At 41.5% G+C, this 24,499-nt stretch overlaps 1 protein-coding gene across 5 annotated transcripts in view; it reads left to right on the top strand.

Moving 5' to 3' along the window:
- Window positions 1–402: 402 nt before the first annotated feature.
- The window catches only part of TLK1 (tousled like kinase 1), a 70,516-nt gene continuing 46,419 nt past the window's right edge, over window positions 403–24,499 (top strand). Inside the window, exon 1 of one of the 5 annotated variants that reach the window (XM_075153196.1) lies at window positions 403–832. In XM_075153196.1, coding sequence (XP_075009297.1) covers window positions 682–832 — 151 coding nt within the window. In that variant the 5' untranslated portion in view covers window positions 403–681. Of the gene's footprint in view, window positions 833–18,910; window positions 18,932–24,499 lie in introns of those variants that run through there. The other 4 variants (XM_075153193.1, XM_075153194.1, XM_075153195.1 and 1 more) reach the window with 4 other exon arrangements.

Below are 24,499 nucleotides of genomic sequence, written 5' to 3'. Positions count from 1 at the left end.
GGCGGACCGGGCCGCCCAGGAGACCTGGAGGGAGAGAAGCGCCGCGGCCGCGGCGGAGCCACCTCCGGCCCCGCCGCGGCGGCCGGCGGAGCGCTGCCCGCGGCGCGGAAGGTGCGCGCCGTGGCGGAGGCGGTGGCGGGGAGGGAGGTCCCCGCCGCGGGACTGGCGCGCGTGGGGGGGGGGGGGGGCGCAGGCGGCAGGCGGCTGCGGGCCGGCCCAGGGCGGGGGCCGAGCGGCGGGGCCGGTGCGTGCGCGGGGGGCGCCGTTCCCCGCCCGCCGCCCCTGGGCGGCTACGGCGTGGCTGGGCTCGACTGGGCGCCGGCGGAGCGCGGCGCTCGCTCGGCTCGCGATCGTGTTTGCGCATGACCCCTCCCCGCCTGCGCCCTCCCCTCCCCTCCCCGGCGGCAGCGGCGGCGGCGGGGAAGGTTAGCCTCAGACACAGGCGGCTGCTCGGCGGCGGCGGCCGCGGCGACGCAGTGCAGAGGTGCGGGCAGGTTGCGCTGGCCCCGCGCCCCGTCTCTCCCGCGCCCCGCCTGCCTCCGGAGCCCGCTCCCCGCCGGCGGCCTCCCCGCGCCGGTGTCGGGCCGGCCCCCCGGCCATGAGCGCGGCGTTGGGTGTCCCCCCGCCGCGCCGCCTCCCCCGCCGCCCCCGGCGGCTGCCGGGCTCCAGGAAAGTAGCTTGATGAGTGTCCAAAGTAGCAGTGGAAGTTTGGAGGGGCCGCCATCTTGGTCCCGGCTCTCCACGTCCCCACCGAGCCTGCAGGGCTGCTCCGCGGCGGCGGCGGCGGCCTCCCAGCTCCACGGCGCGCCGCCCGGCAAGCCGCCCAAGGAAGGTAACCAGCGCGCCGCGGGGCTGCGCGGGGGGCCCGGCCCTCGGGGAGGGGCCCGGCAGCCGCCGCCGGAGGCCGGTCCCGGGCTGGCGGGGAGCGGCGGCGGGAGAGGCTGGTGCCCGCGGCGGTGCGGGGTCAGCGCTGGGCCCGGTGGCGGCGAGGGGGAGCCTCGGGCGCCGGGCGAGCGGGGCTCCGCCGCCCCCGCCCGCGCCTCCCGCCGCCTCTCGTTAGCGCGGCGGCGCCTCGTTGTTCCCTCCTGCCGCCGGGCCGCGGAGGGGGATCGGCCGCGCTCCCTCGGCTCCCGGGCCGTCCGCCCGCCCGCCGCCGCTCGCGTCTCCTCCCGCGGCGGCTCTCCTCGGGCGGCCGCTCGCCGCGTCCTCCCCGAAATCGGTTCCCCTCCGCCAGCGGCAAAGTAAAAGTGCTGCGCCGGAGGATGCGGCCGTGGTTGCTGGATGGGGGGAGTCGGGCACTTTTGGCATCATGGAGGTGGGGAGGAGAGAGGGGCCGAGACCGGCGGGCTCGTCCCCGTGGGGAAGGCGCCCTCGGGGGCGGCCGGTTTTACGGCCAGAAGTGACAGGGCGCTTTACGGCCACCACGGAATGACTGCAACTTTCTCCTGTCCTCCATCACGCCTTAGATGATAATATTTTTCTCCTCCCTCCCCTGCTCCTCCCCTCTTGTGTTACACCGACAGCGACAGCAGGGTGTTGTGGGTGTTTGCAGGGAATATCTGTATGAAGGTTATGAGCAAACAAGTCCCTTCGCTATTCCCTTTCGGGTATTGTCTGGTTTTCCTCCTTGCGTTGAAATGTGTTGCCACAAGATGTAGCAGTTATACAGCTAGTGAATTGCTCGGTGCTTTTAGCTAAAATAACTACTTGCTGAACGCCGGTTAGTGGCGGAGGAGAACTTTTATACACGGATACTTGCGTACCGAACAGTTGTATAATTTTACTTGATTTGCCCCAGTTTAATGAATACCATGTAGCGTTTCTTTTAGTGTCTGCAAAACGTCATCGCCCAAGCAGGAAACTTGCTAACTGAAAATAGAAATAATAGTGAAAATGGGGAGTCTTTGTTTTTCAGGTCTTCCTGTAGCTGCTTGCTTGCTTTTTTTTTTTTTTTTTTTGGTTGATAAGTGATGTAAGGGCTTGGTAACAGGGATTCGACATCCTGACAACGTATAACGCAGTCCGTGTTTCTCCATTTTCCATGCCAGCAGTTGTCAGACTTGTATCACTCTGTGTCACTTTTGCACATGCTCCTGCAGGTAGATTGACATTAAATGCTCTAGAAAATACCTGGAAAGGAATTATGGTATATGTTAAAGATGCTGAGTAAAGTGGCAGGCATTTTGTGCTCGTCTTCTCTGGGAACCTGAAGCTCTTAGAAAAACAACAACCGCCAGCCAAATATGTAGTTTAAGTTTATCGAGGTTTCTTCAGTGTTGCAACACTTGTTATGAATATGTGTGCATATAATATTCATGTAGAGTGTATACATGAGGTATTTTTAGATGTATTTCAGATACCCAGCATACAAGCCTGAAACGATCATTGCAACGCAACTTCTACATCTATTTATTTTAAAGAAAAATGGTGTTCCTTGAGTACCTCTATTTAGATGAGGAAAGACATTTTTGTGAAATTAATTTTTAATGTGACGATATTGATGCTTTTTAGTTTTTTCTTTCTTACGACTCATGCAGTTGGATTTTTTTGGGTACTGTAATTTACATCCTCTAATAAGGTTCAGGGGTTACAGAGTAGTCAAAACCCTGGTGTTTGCTTGGTGCTATAATGTACATTTGCATGGTGTTCCTGGGTTGTGTTAATTGTGCGTCCTCACTAGGTAGTTCTGTTTGAAAATCACATAAGCTGCCAGCCATGCTTAGGTTTATATTTTGCATTCATGCTTGTGGGATGTTATCAGCACACTTTATGTGTGTACATTTTACAATGAAGTACCTTGCCTGAAAGCAATAGGCCCCGAAATATGACCATGTCAGTATGTTCATAGACATTGGCTTATATATGTGAAAGAATGATGTCAGATCAAACTAATAAGCGTGCAATATTTGCAGTGCTGTGTATTTATAGGAGTTTGTGCTCTCATCGATTCTGAACTTGTGATACCTTGTGATGTTAACAGAGGTTATGAGCTTTGGAGCAGTGCACGAGGCTGCCAGCCCACACTGGATCAGAGCTGCATCACTGCTAATGCCTGTGCTGGTTTTGAGTGGGTAATATTTCCAGATACAGTGCATTCGGCGCTTGGGCTGAGCTTGTGGCCCGGCCTGGCCTTCTCGTTTGTGGATTCAGATCCCTTTGGTTGGCTTCTGTGACACACACGCCCATGTTGCCTTTGGATGTGCAGGCCTTCATGAGTGCACTACGTGTGCTATGGTTTATCCGACCTTACCTGTGATTCACTGTGAAAGTTTGGCATGAACTCACATCTCTCAGATGGACTTTTAAAGGTTCTGATTTATTGAGAACAGAAACCCCCAGCACCCTGATTTAGGAAGTCCTAAAAATATTCTCTGAAGCTCTAATATGGAGAAAGCAAAAAGAAAAGCTCTGGCATATATAACTATCGCACAAAGTTATTTTTTTAAAAAATTGCAATGCCTTGTCAGTATTAAAAAGGGATTACTTGGGAAATACAGGTGAAATTAAAGAAAATAATTAATCTTCTTTGAAATGCACTACAACATGGCAGCAACATTTTTCATTGGATGTTATCTTCTATATCTTGACTTACAGGGGCATCATGGCTTAGCTGTATAGATTTGAATTTACATTTTAAGGTTTTAAAATGGAAAGACTGGGGTGGACTTGAATACAGTTGCATCTGTACACTTTTGTTGTACCAGAACTGTCTCTTGTTTGCATTTCAATATAGCTTGTGAGTGTTTGTAGTTCTGTCAATTGCTTTATATACCAATAACTTATGTGTGGGATATGTGGTCGCTTATTCAAGAGCCCTGCTGTAGATGCTGTCAGGAATTTAGGATGACTGTTATGCAGTATTATTTTACATACAGTATGTGCCTGTGTGGCTAAATCTTGTGCCACAGCTCACATAACTGCAATCATACAACTTCATGTTTGAAGTTTCTTGACTTTTGACTGCTTTATGCATGTAACTAAAAAGACCAAAGCACCTAGCTGGAAAGTGCTGTTTTGTAAATGGGCGATATTCAGGCCATTGCTGACAAGGCAGAGAGACAGAAGAGATTTTTGGGAGATGCATGTGTGTGTCTTGGAATAGCTTCTCTTTTGAGATTGGGGCAGTGCCACAGTGTCTGGTAGTCAAGCATGATGCTTTGCAAGTTATTTTTTGTGTGTGCTGTTGGCTTTGAACACTTTACTAAAAGCAAAACAGAATGCCAGATACAATTTTGAATTACCATGACAGGAATGTGAAATTCAGTTTTCAAATTTCAGCCCAAATTAACGTATGATGACAAAATGGTAAATAAACTCATGACATGTATTTGACACTCTTTGAAGAACTAATGTTGTAGATGTAGCAAATTTTGTTGGTGCCTTTTTTTTTAATTTGATAAATGTATGTTATTTGTATTTATTGTTACCTGAAATGTGATGGTAGTTGTCCGTCTGAGCATAAAGGTACAGTTTATTTCCTCCTTAAGTTTCCAGTCTAGAAAATGTTTCTAGATGCCAGGTTGTGTCACATATGCTACATACGGTATTAGTCCATGAACATGAGAACTACCTGATCTTATTAAAACTTCTGGGGTTGTTTTTTTCTGTTGTTTGCTTGTAGTGTAAAAACTCAGCTGCTTTATTTGCTTAACCAGTAAGTTCTCAGTAAGTTTGTTGTTTTTTATCATTCAGCTGTAGATAGAGAATTCTATGGATTTGGCCGATTCATGTGGGAGCAGAGAAGAATGGGAACACTTCGTGTTTAAAGATGATGGTATATTTTTACTCAGGATGAACAAGCAATCGTAAAAGGTTATTTAGGCTGGCTGTGGCATGAGCAGGTGTTGTGTAAGACTTTATGTTGTTCCACTGATATGCACAGATTCTAGCTTGTGATATTATTGCTGGTTTTGTTGCAGATGCATTTCTCAGTGAGCTGATGCTTACGCCAAATTCTTCAGAGATTTTGTAGTGTGCCCAAATGAGAAATGGGAAAAGATGACCTTTTTTTTTAATATGGGCCCTTGTTTGAATCTGGTTTTCTAAAAGGCAAGTGCTACAGAGAACAGAGCAAATTAGTACTTGGGTGATTGTTTTGTTTTAATTCTGTTTTAACTTGCCTAGAATGGAATTTCCCATTAACCTAGTCCATTTTAAATGGAGAGAGAATCAATATCTTTAAGGACAGGCTGTATTTATTTATTATTATCTCCATTCAAATAAAAAGGCTTGTTACTTCTCTCGTTCTTTTTTTCCCCTATACGTTTTTTTTCTTGTTTGCTTTTTCTTTCAGCAAGTAAATCTTTTTCTTCAGCAAGCTGAAGTAAACTTGCTTATTAGTAATAACTCTGATCTACAATTAGTCTTGACATTTCTTTGGATTTTCTTAGAGCCTGGTAATCCTAAATGATTGCAAAATACTGTTGGGACTCCTGGGAAAGGCTACTGTATATATGTGTATCATGGTCAAAGTTAGGTCTATAGAATTTTGCTACCTGAAGAATGGAGATTATGGAAATATGACAGGCTTATGCTTTCTGTATTCTTGATATAAGGTTGTGCTTTGAAGTAGTACTTGCTCCCAATCCAGATTACTCCCATTACTAAATTTCTTGCCCCCATGCTGAGTTTTTTTACACAAGAAAATTTTGTAGTAAATTGTGTTTATGCAGTAGAGTATTTCCTGAACTGTAGCTTCCCTAAAACATAAAAGCACACAAGCGGGGGGGAAGAAAAGCTTTGTCTTTATGAACTTTTTTCTGTTTGGCCTGGTGTGTTTCAGCTGTAAAAGAGGAAAAGGGAAACTTGGTTTGCCAAATTGCTCTGAGTGGAGGTGAAGGTGGGTAGAGGAAGAAGAGTGGTCAGGGTTTCTGTTGAGAATGCCGGTGCTCCAGTTGTGATTGCTGGAGAGCGGTTAAACATGGCCACCATAATATAGCCCAGTTTCTCAGGTGGGTTTGCAGGTGGAAAACTTTTAATGGTTGCTGAAGATAACAAGGGACGAGTACTGCACTTCATGTTCAGTACTTAAGGATCAAGTTCGGTAGCAGTAGAGAAGGGTTAGTGAGCATCAGAAGGTATTTTGAATCCTACATCTTGACTTCATCCTTATTGGGGTGCTTTGTTCGGGATAGAAACTAAGGGTCTGCTTCCTTCCCAGGCACCTTCTCTCTGGAGGGCTTTCTCCTTTCTTTTGTTCCCGAGCAGAGCGCTGGGATATGCCAGCAGAAGAATCCTGGCAACCAGCCTTTCCCTGGGGAGGATGCGGTAGGTGGCGGGAACATGAACGCTTGTGAGCTTTAATTGACCTCAGTCAAACTTAGTCCCAGCAGAGGGGTGCAGAAGGGCTTAAGTGAGGTTGGACGTGCTGAAGATTGACGGGGGAAGGCTGGGGCTGTGCGAGCCTTCGGGGGCGGGTCCGTGCTGGAGGGATTGACTGAAATCAGGGTGATTATATTACTAATTTTAATCATGACTTAAATCAGCGAGCAGGAAATCCTGATTAAATAATTGTTTTTAATTTTATTTTGCATTTGTGCTTAATTATTTTTCCTAAAGAAAAGTTGATTCTAATTGGTCTAATTTGATCATGCCTCTTGCTAGGCAGGAGGGTACACATCTATATGCATTTAGTTAAGTAGTTATGCAGCTTAGATTCTTAATGTTTAAGAAACATAATTCCCCATGCTTTAGACAGCTTTTCGCTAACTTTATTAGCTAAATAAAATGAAACCTAATTGTGCTAGGTACATAAGAAGAAACAAATATATCCAAATGTGTTTTGCATTTAAACCAGATTAAGTAGAATTGTCTGTAGTTTGTGAAATGAGTCAGTTATTTCTGGTCACCGCGCCTTGCGAGATTCGGCATTAGTAGATCAAATCCAGTCACCATTCCTTCTTGTTCATCATTTGGAAAAGAAAAACGGGCTTTCCTGCTTTCTGAGTTGTCAATTGCTCTTTAGCAGTTCCGAGTGAACCAACTGTTGAAGTGGTTGAACAAACGAAAATGGCAGAAGCGGTTGCTGGTGAAAGCTGGTCGAGTGCTTCAGAGCGCCCATCTGGGCGGCTCGACGGCGGCTTCCAGCGACGTGATGGTTTGGCTGCCAGCAGAGCATTAAAGTTTATATCGTTTGAATGTATTTTTCCCTTGTATGAATTTAATAGATCATAAACTTTAAACCTCACCATAGATTCTTATCGCTCCAAGTTTAGCTTAAATGTTTTAATGCTGGAGCGTATTTTTAAAATATGCAAATAAGAAAAATTACCCACCCTGTGCTCAGAAGGCCTTTTTAGCTTTAGCTGGAGAGGCTCTGGGGCTGACAAATGTCCTCCAAGGATTTAGAGGGAAAGCTAGGGGTTGTTGGATGATTACACAACTGTGACGGGAATCTGATCGCTTTGGAATGGGAAACTTAATTTACTGGAGATTTTGCGTAAAAGTAAACGTCACGGAGAAGGTCCGTGTTCTCTGGGACCGCCTCTGCTTGCTGAGAGGTGGCAGCAGGAGCATTAGGCAATGTATCTTGCCTCATCATATCTGCACAGTTCTAAGTGGATGGAAACTTAAAGGCCACGGTGCTTTCTTTATAACGTCCTTAAGAACAAAGCACTCTGCACTTCAGATTTTAAGAGATGAGGATAGTGGTAAGAAACTCCAGAGTGCCTTTTACAGGAAATGAAGCCCGACCATAATTACTTGGAGATAGGCAAGTACTGGGTCCCCTTTCTTTGGACTTCTAATACAGCTATACCTATAAGAAAAAAGGAAGAAAAATACCTTTTTGAGGAATAACAGGAAATCTTGATGCTTTTGGAAAAATCCATTGTATGATTTCACATACACCCAACCTTTTAGATATTTAATTTTATGACTGTACCTTGAGCTCAAAGCATATAGATGCTTCAAGCACTGTGTCCTGCAGCCGTACCTTCTGGTGGACTGCAAGTTTTTATTTTTTTGATAAGTAATAGAACCTCTGAATTGTATGCATAAGGGCAACAAATTGGAAAGTAATGTTAAATATACCAATAAATATTTAAGTTGCTTTTCATAACTCCTGTAAGTCTGAAAGAATATAATTTAGATCCTGGTCTTCACTCAGTGGGTCTCTGATGCCCTTGGGATCACGCAGCTTTAACGACAGAGGTATTTCCCATTTCTCTTCACCACTGAACTCTTGGACCTCTTGATTCTATGGAGACAAACTCAGATGATGCTACAAGTAGGATTTCTAATACTTCTTTCTTTCACCCCTGTGGCTTAGGCTAATCGGGCCTGTACACTGCATAGTTGTATTTGTTAAGTATTGTTTTTTCTAGTTAATGCTGTGTTCTCATAGGTTCCACAGTTTTGTCCTAAATTTTGCAGCTGTACTTCAGCCAATGCTTTTTTTTTTTGTGCCCTAATACCCTCTTTCTAGCTATTTTGGTCCTCAGGAAGGTTGCGGTCTTTGCTATTTCTTAGCTTATGCCTAGTAAAAGTGATGAGAGAAGTAGTGTCCTTTAATAAGTTGGTGTTTTCATTATAAAGCAATTGAAAATAAAATCCACACATTATTAATAATATTCTCTTTAACATCAGTAGAGACATGTATTTTTAAATTAATATATACAGAATTATAATTTAAAATATGTTTGTTTGTTTAGACAGGACAAATTTTTTTGGTTGACACTGGTGACTTACAGCAAGCTTTATATTTTTCCAAGTGATATTATTCTAAAGACCACCCGTATTTGCACATACAAGATTGTAATGAAACCAGTTCTCTTAATAAATATGTTGTTTGTATGCTGAAAAATAGAGTAACTTTGAAATAGCTTTGGTTTTTTATCTTTTACAAATATTATGGTAGTTTATGTAGGAAAACATTTTGCAGGTATTACGCTAGAGGTCTTAATTTATTGGCTAATTCTTTTAGTCTTGTTGGGTGATGATCTGTTTCTAACAGTTCTGTTAAAAGTTGTATTAAAAGATGCATCAGAAGTTTTGAAACTGTTCAGAGTAAAAGTCCTTTGTTGTTGCTAAGGTATGTGCAGGAAAGTGTCCTGCTTCCCCTTCCCAGCTCTTTTCCCCCCGGTGTGTTCCCTTCACCAGCCGGGTGAGAACTTACATTGTGGCGAGAAGAGTGGTGATGGTCTAGGTGGTGTAATTATCTTCATGAAGTAATTTTTTTTCTTTTAGTTGTGGTAGTGGTGATTATAGATTATTAAGAGTAGGTTTATCGGTATTAGTCACTAGGTTTTTTGTATGGTTTTTGTTTCTTTTGCAAGTCAGTTATTCTTTGAGCTGGCTGTTGTTTGGGAGTGGTTGCTGTGTCTTTGATCCATGTTTTAGAAACTTTTTGATAATTAGTGTTGCATCTTAGTTTCAGTAGTTTTATTCACAGTACTGAACTATGGTGAAAGGCTCTCCTGCAAGTTTTCTACAAGCTTTAACTTTGAATAAAGTGGAGTAATTCTTGTTAGAGTACCTTTGTATTTAGTATTATGAAGGGCCATTATGAGGAGTGGGATTTTCATATTTTAAAGTTACTGTAGGATACAAATAGAAGTAATTCCTGAAGGTGCAGGTTTAGAATTTTTAAATGAGATACAAAAAGCACTTTTTGCTATGCATGTTATTGCTTCAGTACGTGATTGCTTTTTGTGAAGTTCATTGCCTATTTAATTTACCTCTACTTATATAATCAGATTGCATATTACCTCTTTCAAATTAAATTGTATTATTAAATGATTGTTATACTAATAATGCCTAAGAGGGGTAACACCAGTATTCAAGCTATGAAAGAAAATATCATGGTCTTTGCTTCCTTGTCAGATTGTATTTTGTATTGTGCATCCATAGATTTTTTTTTTTTCCAGTCCCTTGCTTGATACATGCTGTCACGTCCAGAACATCCAAGTGGTTAGTATTAAGGAAGAGGCAATTTTATATATCATGCATGTACACACTTTTATATATACACAAAATGTGTGTGTGAAGTCTTGATGAGCTGTCTGTTTAGTCATAAGGAATACTAATGTTGTTGTTAGGACCCCCCATCGCCCATAGCAGTCTCATAAACAAGCTAAGCTTACACAAAAACTTCATCTGCTTTTTAGTAAAAATGTTCTAAATTCCTGTTGTCTCTTATTACTTCTTAAAAACTTGTTTCATTTTTTCAAATATGTAATTTTGTTAAACCTGCTGATCAGTATTGCAGATGATACAAAATTTGGCTGCTAGATTAATCATGCTAGTTTTGCTTTTTATATTGCTGTTCGCTTTTAAACAGAAGAATAGAAACATGTAGAGTTCACAAAAAAGCAGTCTGGTTGTGTATTAGATTATATATTAATATTATATTTCTTGTATTTTTCTCCCTATTTGTTATACTCACAACATATATTATAATTTGAGAATGAAATATTGAAGCTATGGCAACAAAATAATTTCCAGTAAATGACCTTAATAGTGATTTCCTCCCCCTGCCCCGTGTTGTGTGATTGAAAGTTGACCTGATTTGTTCTCCTGGCAAAATCGCAACGTGCTGTTCTCTCTGAGCCTTTCACTTGTTTTCCTCTTCTAGAGAAGTGCAAACAACAGGCACCAGTCTCTGCCAGCGTCTGACACCACCTTCCTGCTGTTTTCCTTACATCTCTCTTTTTCTTGAAGTTTGTTCATACAGATGGGGGGGGGGGGGGGAGAGAGAACCTGCTATTTTTACTTTTTTGTTGTTGTTCTTGCGGCTTTGAAATCCTGTCTCTCGAAGGGAAGCGAGCGATGAGGCAGCAGCACCAGTGACTATCAGAAGTTACAGAATTTGGCGTTGTGCCACCATCCCTATGGCTCTGTGGGGGGGGTGCGCCCTCTCCTAGACCAGATCCCTCAGCCTGCCCCCTCCCGCCGCCGGTTTCCCTTCCTGACTGGTGCTGGGCCACAGGGGTGACCTCCAGTCTCGTCCTGCTCCTCTGCTTCCCTAAACTGTCATTTTCCTCCTCAAATCGCAGTCCCCCTGCTCAGCTTTCATTTGTGCATGCTCTTGATTTTGCTGGAGGGAGGGTAGTCTTTGGTAAAGGGAGTGGGTCAGTGCGGTAGAAGCAGGAACCTTCCGGACGTTCAAGCATCGACCACCCACACCCAGCTGGAGGTGCGCTTGATGACAAGGGTTTTGCGAGGATGTAGCTGGGAGTCTCTCCCCTCGTGTCCTGCGGCGCGTCACCGCACGGGAGCTCTCCCGCTCTAGAGCCGGCAGCAGCGGCGAGTGCTTCGTGCAGGTAGGAGCTCGCAGCCGCAGGTGCCTGTGTCTAGGAAGACTGGGGAGGAATGTTGGTTTATCTTGGGTGTCAAAATTCTGCTTGACCACCAGGTACCACTTGAGAAGAGGTGAAATCCAGTTTTAAGATTGTTGTGGATAAAGATCCAAATGAGGGATTTTTGGGAAATAACAGATTTTGTTAGTATTTTTTCAGTCTTTACTAATGGAAATTCCTCGTGTGTTTAAGGTTTAAGTCAAGGCAGGTCATTACAATTGCTTTTTGTTACATCCATTGAGTCATTGAATCTATTGGGCTTGTTGTGTGAATGATCCAAAGATACTGAGCAGAAGAGTTTATTTCTGGCAAAATAAGACATTTTTAGTACAAGTTCGCTCAGGTAAATAATCATGTTAGTGTGTAGTACTCGCAGAACAGTATTTTATTATGTGAAAGCAGTAAATGAAAACAGTGAATTAGTGATTCAGGTAACTACCAAAATAGGTAGCGTGACTAGCTGTTAGGGATGTAAAAGGGTTTTGTTAGAGACTAAACTGATTTTTTTCTAACAGTTATACCAAAACCTGTATGGTGTACTCAGTCGTTTGTGTTTGCATTTGCCACCTCACATTTAGAAGTTTTCCTGCGTGTAGACTTCATCACGCGTGCATGCGAGCGGTGGCAGTGCGGTACCTGCCGCCTCTGGGGACGCGCAGCCTGCGTCGGCCCTGCCGGTGGCGGTGGCACCCGCTGGGCGCGGGCAGGGCCAGGAGGGTGGCCTCCAGCTCCACTTTCTTTTTCTCCCTGGGAACTGCTCTTGGTGAAACTTTCTCCTTCCTGATGTGTTTTTATGCAGTTGCTTTTACTAGCTCTTAAACTTCAGTTGCCTTTTCATCACTGAGGTAGGCCACTAAAGCAGCAGGCTGGGTGGGGAGCGTGGCGGCTGTGGCAGGTACCCCCCTGCATCTGGAGACTCGTCAGGGCGTTAGTGTTGCCTGACTGCACAGGCACTGGTCTCGTTTGGACTGTCTGCCTTTTCTAACTGATGGAGGTAAGCCTGGCTCTGTTCTGGATCCTCTGTAAGTCCGTCATAGATTTGTTGATAGATTTATTCAGTTTTTAAAAATCTCCTGTGTGGTTAGCTTGGTCTTTAGCTACCCCCAAAGTCAGGAGTGTGGAAGCAGTTGTGTTAAATGTACACCGGGTGAAACGCATCCCGGTTTGTCAGCTGTTGGTAAGGTGTGCTCCTACCTCCCGGTAGCACTGGCTGTTCTGTCTCTGTCAAATTGGCTATAGGCAGTAGGCTGTGGGAAGCCCGCTTCAGCCATTCAAGGAATTTCATGGTCCTCCCCCACCTCTGGTGTGAGCTATTTTAAGGAGAAGTCCTGCTTTGTCTCCTATCAGTTCGGGAAGAGAACTTGGATCATGCTTGGTTTTGCTTAAATTAGGGCCACAGTGGTCCACAGAAGCCAGTGTAGCATCCTTATCCTTTAACTAAGAAGAAATGTGGTTAGTTTTGTAGGGCAACAAGTACTATGCAGCTGAGTGTTCAGGTGCTTCTACGTGGTGGATGATGTTAATTGCACATAAGTATTTTTACTGGTGTCTTGAAATATGTTTTGAATATATACGTGAAAAAAAATTTTTTTTTTTAATTTGCAATATCAAAGACTTGTAACTCTGTAACTCTACCCTTTCGTAGTTTTTGGTTGCCCTCAGGGCTTTAACTGCATTTATGTTACGAAATTTTATTCACGTGATCGCAGACTTTGTTCCATGAAGTCTGTTCTTTGCTCAGCCTGCAAGATGGGCAGTTCTCAGGAAGGGATCGTGTTGAAAGGAATAAGAATCCCTTCTTTCATTCTTCTAAAACTTGAATGAAAGTGATAGTATAGCAGAAAAGAAAGCTGGTTTAAAATTAGGTGATGAGTGCTGGATGGCAGAAATGGCTGTAATGCAGATTTCTTTAATGGTAATGCTGAGCAACACTGAAACTGAATTTTTGACAGATGATTACATAGGATGTTTCTTTGTCTGTGAACTGGGGGGTGCTGAATTTTTAGAAATGTTCAGTACACAAAGTTGCAACCGAATTTAATGTATACTGTTGGTATCGACAGGCTTTGTAGCTGTGCTGTAAGAAGGATGAGTACAAAGTTTAAAATATTTTTTCCTCTTAGCCTTGATTTTTAACTGATTCAGGTGTGATTTCATACAAGTCTCATTTTTTCCCAATCTGTAGAATGGGAGCAATGCTGCAAGGTCCTAGGAAAATGTAGGTGTAGTCATTAACATGTCGGCTTTGTGTGCACGTAATTTATCTATTTGGAGCCATATTCTGAGCGGCTCCTCCTTACAAAGGACTTTGAGGAAATGAGTTTCTTCCCCTATTCAGCGAAGCTTGGATTGTCTTGTCAGTTCAGAGGCTGCTGGTTGAGTTGTAAATTAAAAAAAAAAGAAAAATCACAAAACCCTAAGGAGCCGTACCTAGTTGCCTGATCCTTTGGGCACCACCTAGCCTCTAGAGAGGGTGCCTGCAGGAGAGCACAGTGAGCCCTCTCGCAGGTAAGGTGGCCCCACTCGGCTCCAGGGGCAGGGTCCCCGCAGCATGAGCTGCCCGGTGGTGTGGTGGTTTCTCACGAAGCTTGTGGTTCTGCAGTCTAAATCTCTCAATATAAATTTTTTTGTTTCAATTTTTAGTATTTTCTATGCTGTGTGCGCCATAGAGGTATCTTGAAAGGAGGAAATTGACAGTGTTATTTGAGGTTAATACCTTTTTTTTTTTTCCTTAAAATGGTGTAATTCAAAAGCCAAAATAGTTCATGAGTCTTGTGGTTACAGTTAGAGGTGAATGTACTGTCCCAGTTTAATCTTAAAGGTGTAATAAGCTTTTTTGCGTGTTTGATGTTAAAATGTGGCCTCTTACGTAAGTATATGGGGGTTGAAGTTCTAGTGATCACAATGTTATGAGTGAAATAGATTAATATATTTGGAAAGAGTTAGGAGTTTTTGTTTAATTTCTTATTTGTAGCGTGTTCCTCGCCATGTAATGGCAAGAACAATATAGGTTAGGAGTTATGTACTGTGATCAGCAATTTGTTATGTCCTGTGTGCCCCAGGGAGCAGAGCACTTGCCCCGGCCTCGAGGGTCAGTGGGCTGTCTGCGCTGGGGAGATTTTGACGATCATGAGGGCAGAAATGGCAGTAGGAGCTACAGAAGTAAGGAGATTAGGAAGTTCAGGGAATTAACAACTGAAACACACTCCTATTGACACAAATACAGCTTTCAAATACTGAATGACTGGTATTATAACTCAGAAAAATAAGATAAATTCATTCGATGAAATTGTTGGGTTTTTTTGGACTACCTTTCTACCCTATAGGTAACTCCCAGACAAATTTATTTGGGGAGAACATGCACAATTTATATTTGTTCCTTCATGGTTTACTTTTTCTGAGTGAGGGTGAGAACCAAAAATGCTGTGGGAAGGGGCATTGCTAGCTCTCCTCCTGCTCGGTAGGTGACCTCTGCTTTTAACTTCCTTTTCACTCCTTCCTTAGATAGCAGAAACTACTGTTTATTTTTGGTATGTGCAAAAGGCCTGTGTCATTTTAAATTCTTGCAGAACAGCCATTTCATGTACTGGAGCATTTAGAGCTCCCGGTTTGTTTCCTTATAAATGAATGCAGCAAATTAAGTTTGCTGTACTTTCTGGTATTTCTCCAGGTAGATATTTCATCTTCAGGACTGCTCCAGGCTTTTAGTCCTTTTCAGCATAGAAATAGATAGAGGGATGGAAAATAGTGAGCTTTTGTTCAGTGTGATGCACTTTTTGAGAGTATCACAGATCTGGTGTTAGCTTGAGACCTGTTAGTCTGCATCGCCAACAAGTGACCCATGAACTTGCCGTGTGCTTCTCCCTGCTCGCTGCCTCTTCCCCAAGGGGACAGGGAGCGTCTGGTTTTGCAGCAAATGAAGCTGAAATGGGCAAATTCTGCTTCTCTCTTCCTGTTTGGATACCTTTTACAGAGCTGTCTTGAAGCAACAGTAATTGCTGCAGATTCCTCTACACAGAGATGAAAAGGGAGCTGGTAGAGATAGGCAGGCAGCACGTCACCTGCATGTGTGCGGCCCAGGCTGTATTAGTTTTTATCTCTCTTGACATAATGTTGTGTTCAAGGCAGATGTTTGCTACCTAGGAGGACAGTCTTTTAGTGTTCCTGCTACAGATGTCTTGTGTAACTTTGGCCAAGACGTTAGGTGCTTTCTGTAAAATATAAATAGGTTTTTCCTACCTTATAGAGGGATTATAAGCATAAACTTCTTGTCTGTGTGTTGTATATTTGTTTATCGATCGTAGTAGTAATGCAGTGTAATACAGCAACACTGATACTGTCCTATGGGACACTAACAAGGACTTTTTTGCTTTTGATTGACCAAGGATCTCCAGTAGACTAAAGCATCCCAAAGGGGTGCCATCATATTTTCTTCTAATCTTTCTTCTAACTTGGTGGAATGCAAACATAAAACAATGCATTTAGTGTAGTTTTTCCTTAACCAGAACATTGTTCTTAACTCTGGAGAAAGAAAAGTTACTGCTTTTGACCTTACAACTGTGTAATGAATCTTCCCTTTCCAGGAGAAAGCTGCATGGAACCTGGATGTGATTGTTTAAGGCCTTATGGGAGACTTTAGAGAGGTTAATGGAGGCACAGACTATAGTGGTCAGAGACAACAAGAAATATCAGGAGGATGTATTGGTTGGCTAGCCAGTTGCTGCCAAAACTGGCAGTTGTCTTGAACAAAACTTTATTAAAAGCACTTTAAATGAGTGCTTTGTATCTCTGATTATTCCATCACTGTAGCAGATGTTCAAATCAGATGCTGTCATTAAAGAATAGTTTTACTGAAGATGCATTTGTTTTTCAGTATCTATACATTTGTTCTGAATGGACTAAATGCTTAGAGTAGTACTTCAGACAGTGAGAGTCAACTAGTCAATAAACCTGCTCTTGGGTATCACTATCTTTAGCTGTGAAGAGTGCAAAACGGTCAGTGAAGACTATGTTAACAAATCTACTTGTTTCTTTGAAACACTCTGGCTCTGCCAGTTTGCTATTAAATGGTAGAAGTTGGTGGTGTTGAAAAGCTACCAAAATCTTTCTGCCAAATCAGAACCTGCTCTTTGATCGCTCTTGGCAGTTCAGAATAATCTAGAGAACAATTGCAGGTGAGTAATCCCGGTTTTTAAAAAAGCAGGAAAATACGACACTTGGGATTACATAGCGACAAGTTTCAAAGGAATGGATACCATTCCTTGTAACGAACATATTCAGGATATCACCTATCTAGTTTGTATATGTTCAGAGTGTTGACTTCTTTGTCAGGCTTGTTCTGCATACGGTATTGTAGCCAACAATTAGGAAATCTGTTTTTAGCATATTTTTTATTATTTAAGCTCTCAGTTGTATGAGTAAGTCTTTGAAGTAGGACATTTCCAGAAGGGATATTATTCACTGATGCTACTTTCCTATGGAGTATTTTTTGTAGTGGCTTTTCTGTTTAATTGATATAGGAGGGCTCTCATGATGGGGAAAGATCTTGCAATTTGGGATTTCAACATAGGAAGTACATTCTGATCTTACCTAACTCAATATTGTTTTTAAGAGCCTAGAAGGGATTACTGGACATGGAGGGGGATTTTGCATGTGGGCAGTTCTTCCTCTAAGTGGACTGTTCTGCTGTTTGGACACAGCAGGTGTTTCTGTTACTGTGCCCTTGAACTGATCTGTTGAATTCAGTTTTTGTCTAGTTAAGGTGTGTGGGAGCAGAGGAAAAAATACAGTGACACCGATCTTCAAAATGTAGTCACCTTACTGCTGTTGAAGGGTGGCAATTCCAAGATAAAAAGCTTTCAAGATACTAGTAATATAATGTATGTTCTTTCAGTTGTCCCTTCTTCCCTTCATTCACTGCACTAAACATCATTCAACAGACTCAGGAAGGACCTTGTCGTGGTTCTGTTGCTCATAGCAGTATTTGCTATGCTAACGCTTCCTGTACGTGGTGCATGTGGAGTTATATTAGAAGTTTGGGAAATGGATAGGTAGATGCAATGTTGAATGTTCTATGCTATATTTTATCTTCTCTTTATTAATTACTCTATACTTGCCAACTCCTATCATTAATATGAGAAAAACTACTGCAAAAATAATGGTGTAGTAATTTCTGGGGCAAGATGAAAAAAATCTGATTTGTGAAGAATTCCTTCAGGAGAAGCTAGCATAAAGAAAAGTCTGGCTAAAAACTCACCTCTTACAAGGATTTACATGCTAAGTAAAACTAGATGTTGACTCTTGTTTTCAATGAACAGGATTGGAATAAGACACAGCATGCCATGGAATGAAACACATTGTTTCAGTGAATATTGCAAAAAAGCTTTCAGACCCATCAGCACCATTAATTGTTAGGCAGACTTCGGTCTTGAAAGTTGCCATAGGCATGCATGTTATCACTTTGCAGGTTTGGGATGTAATTTTTAAAGGTGCTCAGTCAGTTGGGTTTCCTCTTTCTTTTCAAGTCTTTCTATTGCCTACATTAGTGCTTATCTTTCTTCGGTACTGTGCTGCACCTCAAACAGGTTGTGCTTACACCTGTGCAATAGGTTTGTTGTCTGTGATGTTGAAGGAAAGTGCAATTACTTTTATGCAATATGTAGGGAAAATGCTGTCACTCAGAAATAAGAGCTGTTGGTTGCTTCAGGAGGCCAGTGCATCGTTTTTGAGCCATATGTGGCTTTCAGGCAGTTGAGTTGTACTTCCAAGGGGTAGGATTGGTAGAGGCACTCATCAGAAAGGAGGCATCACTGCCTTGCCTTGGACATAGTTGCATGCCTGGTTCAGCCCCAATTACAATAGAACAGACCCTTGGGGAGCTATTGTTCTCTCTGTTGTATGAATCACTCCCTGAGCTCTGAATGAGCCATTCTGAGTTCCCATCCTTGTGGCATATACCCACACGCATGAGTATATATTGTTGGTTTGTGGCCAAATAAAGGCATTGGTAAGCAACTTGTAAATTCATCTCTGCCTCTGCTGCCTACAGCCGTCTGATGAGACACATAATGGCCAAGAGATCTTTAGAACAGGGCGTCTAGCTGAAAGGCAGAGAGAATTAAACATTCTTAGATTGTTAGCCACAAATGTCTCCTAGCTGATCTGGAGTTGGCCCAAGTGGTTTATTCATAAGTCTTTCTTCAAGGCGTTAGCAGAGGTTCCCTCAGGAACATACTTCTCTGTAATTCACTTTTCCTTTCCAGGTTGTTGGCCAGACAATTGAAATCCAAAAACTGGCAGCATAAAGATGAAATCTAAAGATCATTACAATTTTTTTAGCGTTAAAGAATTGATTTCTGTTGTAGAATGATTTGCAGAAAATTACTTATCTATCCAGCAGCCAAAGTTTTTTCTTTGTTTTAGATCAAATTTCTGGACTGTTGAACCATTGGGAAAAGTGAAATAAGCAACCTTCAAACAGCATTTTTTAAAAAGTGAGCTACAGTCATTTGAAAAAACCTTTGGAAAAGACTTCCAAAAAGAAATAGGCTGCATCTTGCGGAGAGGAGGGACACAGGGAGTATTCTCCTGTTTTTTCAGCACCAGAAGAATTATTATTGAATGGTAAAGTCCAGGTAACCCAACAATCTAAACAAAATGCTCTTCCTCATCAGCTCTTTAGTTCGTGAGAAATTGGTCCGAAGTTGTTGCGTTTGGGGTTTTTTTTTCCTCCCCATCAGAAAAACCTTATTTCCTCTACTTTGTATTTTAATGAGTTTGCATCCAACAATTGTACAACTGTAATCAGCAGACACAAATTTTATAAAAGCACTTTGGAAGTGGATTTTCAAATCATATTTGTCAAAAACTGCTGTCTTCTGATGTTTATAGGGAAGATGTTTTTCTTTATAATTTGTTAAATTTACTATAGTTGTGCTTTTTTAGGCCAAAATTTCCCAGTTATATTATTTCCCTTCTACAAGTTTTAGGTAGACTAAAGCCTGATCTGTCTGCCTGCTAATTATCCAGCTTTTTCCCTCCTTTCTTTCACCCCCCAGCCTCCCATAAGCAGTAGTCGCCTTTCGCTTGCCCGCATACCTTTGCCCATTCTTTTGGACACAGTCTTTCTCATTTTAAAAGGATCAGTTTGTGGAATAAAAATTCTCTTTAGATTATTAAGAAAAGCATTTTAAGTTCACCTAGGCACCTTAGCAGTGATGGGAGTGTGTTTGTTAGGAGACAGAAGTGCCTAAATAGAGAAGATAACTTCAGTGAGAAATGCTATTTTTATACTTCTTTTTCTGTGTTGTATGCTTCAGTGTTACCGGCTCAGGGACTGAGAAATACTGCATTTTCACTGTGCACTTAAAAAGACTCTTGGTTAATTAAATGGATTCTGTTTTCCTGACCCTGGGCTTAGATATGTGTCTCTCTCATTAGGAATTTCTTATCACTTAAGATCTTTTCAAACAGCTAGTTGCACTTGAACACCAGGATGTATTTTTCCCCTTTTCTGTTGCATCTACTTCTGCTGTTTGACTTCAGCTACAGTGGAGGTTTTAAACTCTAATGTAGTACCCTGTACTTTTTCATGTCGTCTGTTGCTTGGAGGTTAATAGTAGCTACGTAGTCCTCTGTAAAAGAAGTCAGTCCTCTTGATTGGAAAGCCGGTGATTATAAGCATTTCTGAATTTCCCGGTTAAACTTTGTCATGGGTGATCTGTAGCTGTTTGTTGTTATTCTGTTAAGTATTTTGGAAGAGCTGGAACCCTGCAGTCTTGGTAAATGGTGTCCTGTAGGTTTTGGTTATGTAGCTATTGTTAGGAGGTAAATATAGTTCTGGGATTTTGTTTGTTTATTTTATTTTAAATCTCAGAGACTGTATCTTGCTGCTCTGCTGACTGCTGATTTAGGTTGAGTGGGACCTTCTTGACTTCTGAGGCCGCGGTACTGAATGACTGTGGCCTCAGGATTGTGATTCATGTTGGATGGTGATGCACTTCAGAGCCTTCTGCTAAGGGCGGGGCTGTGTTTTTGCTGTTATCTTAGAATTGAATTCTTCTCAATTTACTGCTGCTTGGCTTTATGCCATCATACTAGCATCTCAACTTAGTTTTTTAGCACATTAGTAGTTTTCAAGGCTGTTTCCAATTCTGTTTTCTGTGATTCCCCAAAACAGGCTGTAGAAAAAGGCTATTCAAGACATGGTTTAGCAATGGTCAGCTTTGTGGGTTTTTTTGATTCATTTCTCAATCTCACAGCCCAAATGTTCTATTTTTAAATGGAACAGGTGTCATTTTTTCCAATTTAAAAATCAAGAAACTTGCATTCACTCCATACAGTTTGATGTCTTACTGTATTTTGGTTTGCCTTGCTTTTTGACTTGTATTTTAGAGCTCTGTGGTTCCGTCACTGACAACTTGTTCTGGGTTGCTTTATTGCCCATTGGCTTTATAAGGGACTGAAGCATATATAAAGTATAAGCTGTAATAAATAGAAAGTTTTACTATTAATAGGAAGAGACTTTGATCAACATGACGATGACTTGCTAGTGTTTACCTAACCACAAAATAGTTTGCTACCAAATAGTTTGTTTTCTTGGAGGTAGAAATGTTAGTTTCATTACCTTGTTTTCCTGGAGAATGAAAAAGTCCTTTCTGGTTGGTTCTGCAGTAAGGATAGTCCAGAGTTTAAGAAAGTTAAGAGAGAAGAATGAAGTTGTGTGCATGGTTTGGTTGGTTTGGTTTTAGGTTGATTTTTTTTTTTTTCCAAATAAGACAAGAAAGTAGCTCACTTAAAAGGAGATAAACGTGGATGCAGAGACAAAATGTATCTTCATGTTGGTGAAAGAAGAAAAGAAAAGTAGTTGTGTGGGGTTGTTTTTTTTTTTTTAGGAGACTGTTTAAGGATTTAAAAATCTGTATTTTTACTAATTTTCTGTAGTCTGTTTTGCATTTGGTATTTTAAAGCTTTCCTTTTATCTGCTGGTATACGTGTATTCTAGAATGACAAGAGCTGTCATACTCAGTTGTTATGAAGTTAAATTATTAGAGCATCAACATAATGGGATAAATGCATATTTAGGATATTCCAAATTGAAATAAACAGTTACTTAAAGACTTTAGGGATTGCATTGCAATGCTGTTAAACAATGGGTTCTATACTTGGAATGGTTACCATGCTTAAAGTTTGGTGTTCATAACTTCAAGGATTGTGTGATATCTTTAAAGGAATTTTGATTTTTAAAGGGGGGGGGAGGGGGGGGAGGAAAAAAGCTGTTATCCAGGCTGCTTTTATTACCATTTGAAATGTGTACCCTTTTTTTTTTTTCTTTTTTTTCCCACCCCTCACCCTTTTAGCTGGATACTAGTTAGCTTTACTGATCTAAAGGATGCTACTGTCAGTGAAGAGGCTGTGTGGTGGTAATATTATCAATGTTAATGCGAAGTGTTCCTAAAAATATGTTGTACATAATTCTCATACTATGTGAGTTACCATAAAATCTGAGTGTCTACTAGGAGAACATTAGGAAATTCGATTTACATTTGGGCTATTGTTGAACTGTCTTCTTCTCTTCAATAGATAGGTTTCTGTGTTGAAGTATTTTGCTTTGGCATTAAAAGCTATATGCATATAAGTCTGTTAAAGAAACCAGACCAAACCAGTATGCCTTTCACTTAAGTGAAAGGTGGTTTGTGCTGGCCTTGAATTCAGGAGAAGGGGGCCTCAATCTAATCTGGAGGGTTGTTCTAAGAAGAATCTGGCTTCTGCATAATGAACTTTATCTTCATTGTAGAAAGCTGACAATGTGTGAAGCTGTTGATCTTTCTTCATCTCGAAGCTGTAATTGATTGCCAGATAACAAGAGTCCATTCAGGGTAATAAGAGAGTCGAAGATAAAGATTGAGTCTTGGAGCTTGATTCCATATTTAGTGGAAAAGAAAAACATGTCTGATCTGTCAAGCCTTTGTGTTTGGGTTTGCAACGCTGCTCTGCAGTCTAGCAGTGTTTGAGATAGAGATCGTAGTATGTGTGTATCCCAAAAGATCCAGTTTTAGGAGGTGAAGACTTGCAGTTGCAACTCTGATGAACTTTTTCTCCTAAAATGTCAGTTTTACTGAGGTCTGAGCAAGTATTTGGTTAAATAACTGGATCTTTTGCAAGTATTTGTATATTTGGAGGCGTGGGGCCTTGGGGTACAGGCGTAGTTGTACTTTATTATTTTCTGGTCACCAGTTCTGAAAAATACAAACTACCATGGAGAATCCTCTGATTCCTTACATCTCTGTTTTGCTAAGGTAGAATACGGTATAATTGATTATACCGAATGCCATGAAAAAGCTTACAAATTGCTTCTCTGAATTTATAATTTTGACTTTTGACATAACCCATTGCTTAACAAATTCTTTGAGAAGTTTGGAGTTTTTTTCAAAAGAGTTCTTGCAAAAAGTGTCCTTTTCAGAACAAGAAATCTGTATATTTTATATTAGTTTTTAGAGGAGATGTTGTATATGGTTCTGAAAGATAAATTAGTATGGAAGATACCACCACTCCCAAAAATACAACAGCTAGGTAGTATTGGTAACTTTTTAAAAAAATTACTAGAAGCAGCATTCCAAAATCTGTAACAGTTACAAAAAATAAAGAAAAGTAGTTTTTTAGGGCTCTTCTGTGAGTTTCGGGTAATCTTCCAGGTGTTCTCTTTTGGAAGATAGTAAAAGTTTGAATGGCAGTGGTAGCAATGGCAGTCTTTCATTTAGCGTCGTAAATATGCTGTAAGTACTTGTGTAATGTGGTTGCATGTCCTTTGAGTTAGTGAGTTGGGTCTCAGGAGTAGGAGTGAAGTTGGCTCAAGTAAGAAATCTGGGTATATTTTCAAAACTGTAAGTTATGTCAGTCTTGTGGCCAGCAAGGTGTTCTGTGAGCAGGAGAATTTATAAGGTCTGGTGTTTAAAAAAATTCTGGTTTTTGTCCCTTACCTGAAGTGCCTTAAAGCTTACAGTACCTTTAAAAGTAGGTAACTTGTGCTGAGCACTGAAGGATTGTACAGAACTGCATGTTCTTGAAAAGACAGCTGTGTGTCTGGGAGTGAATGGTGTATTTTAAATTACAGCACAAACGAGGAGGACAGCTTAATAGATCTTCCTAGGATTTGCTGTGTGTTGAAAGAAGGTTTGAATCCAGCTTTTCTGTCTTGTCCTTCAGATCACAAGGATGGCAGAGTGTACATGTTAATTGTGTGTTGCTTTTTGGTTCTGGATATTTAACAACAATAACAAAACCCAAACCTAAACAAAAACCCCAAACACAGCAACAAAAAACCACTCCAGCAGAAATAATGAAGAAAATACATTAGCGTGTGTAGGCTTTAAAATCTGAGCAGAAAAAAAAATGAAGGATTGTATTTAATCTGTGCTGTGGACTACCCCTCTACCTGCTAAATTACCATTCTGACTGGTAAGGTAACCCAGGGGCGCTGATCTATTTAGTGCATTAGTATCTAGATACAGTACGTGAGACCTGCAGTAGCAATTTTACTCTGCAGCACTTCGAATAAGCCTTAGCTATCCACAGTGATTATTACTTTCCCATATTTCATAAAGTAAACAATATAGGGTATGGTAGTATCTGTTTCTGTAATATATGCGTGGTTTGTAATCCCTAGAATTATGTCAGTAATTTTAAGTAAGCTCTGAACTTTTGTGGGCAGTGACTGTCAAGTAGGCTAGTAAATCAAAATATTGCTAGTCCTGCTTCATTAAACGAGTTACTTTGGTAAACTAAAATTGTTTATTTCAGAGTGGCATGCACTTAAACACTTTCACTGTTACGAAGCAAAACAATAATCGTTTAAACTCACCTGACAAATCCGGTGTGATTAGTTTCTTACGCTCTTTCAGAGCAATACTTTCCCATTAAGGTACAGATCACATACATACTAGGAAAGATATGCTGTACACATCTGCTTTTTTTAAAAAAAAAAAGCCTTATTGCCTTATTGCACAATGTGTAAATATAAGAAATATTTTTTGTGCATATGAGAAGTGTACAATTTGTTTTTGAAACTCTTGGAAGCAGTACACAAGCACATTTTAGGAAGCAAGAGTTTAAAGAGGATTCCTGATTGTTCTGCACTGTGCATACACGTAGTAAAACAGTCTTTACCCCAGAGACCTTACAATCTAAAATATGTTAAAATTGGA

The sequence above is a fragment of the Calonectris borealis genome, chromosome 6 (genome assembly GCF_964195595.1).
Source record: "Calonectris borealis chromosome 6, bCalBor7.hap1.2, whole genome shotgun sequence".
Lineage (NCBI taxonomy): Eukaryota > Metazoa > Chordata > Aves > Procellariiformes > Procellariidae > Calonectris > Calonectris borealis.
This window is presented reverse-complemented; position numbering and strand designations above follow the sequence as displayed.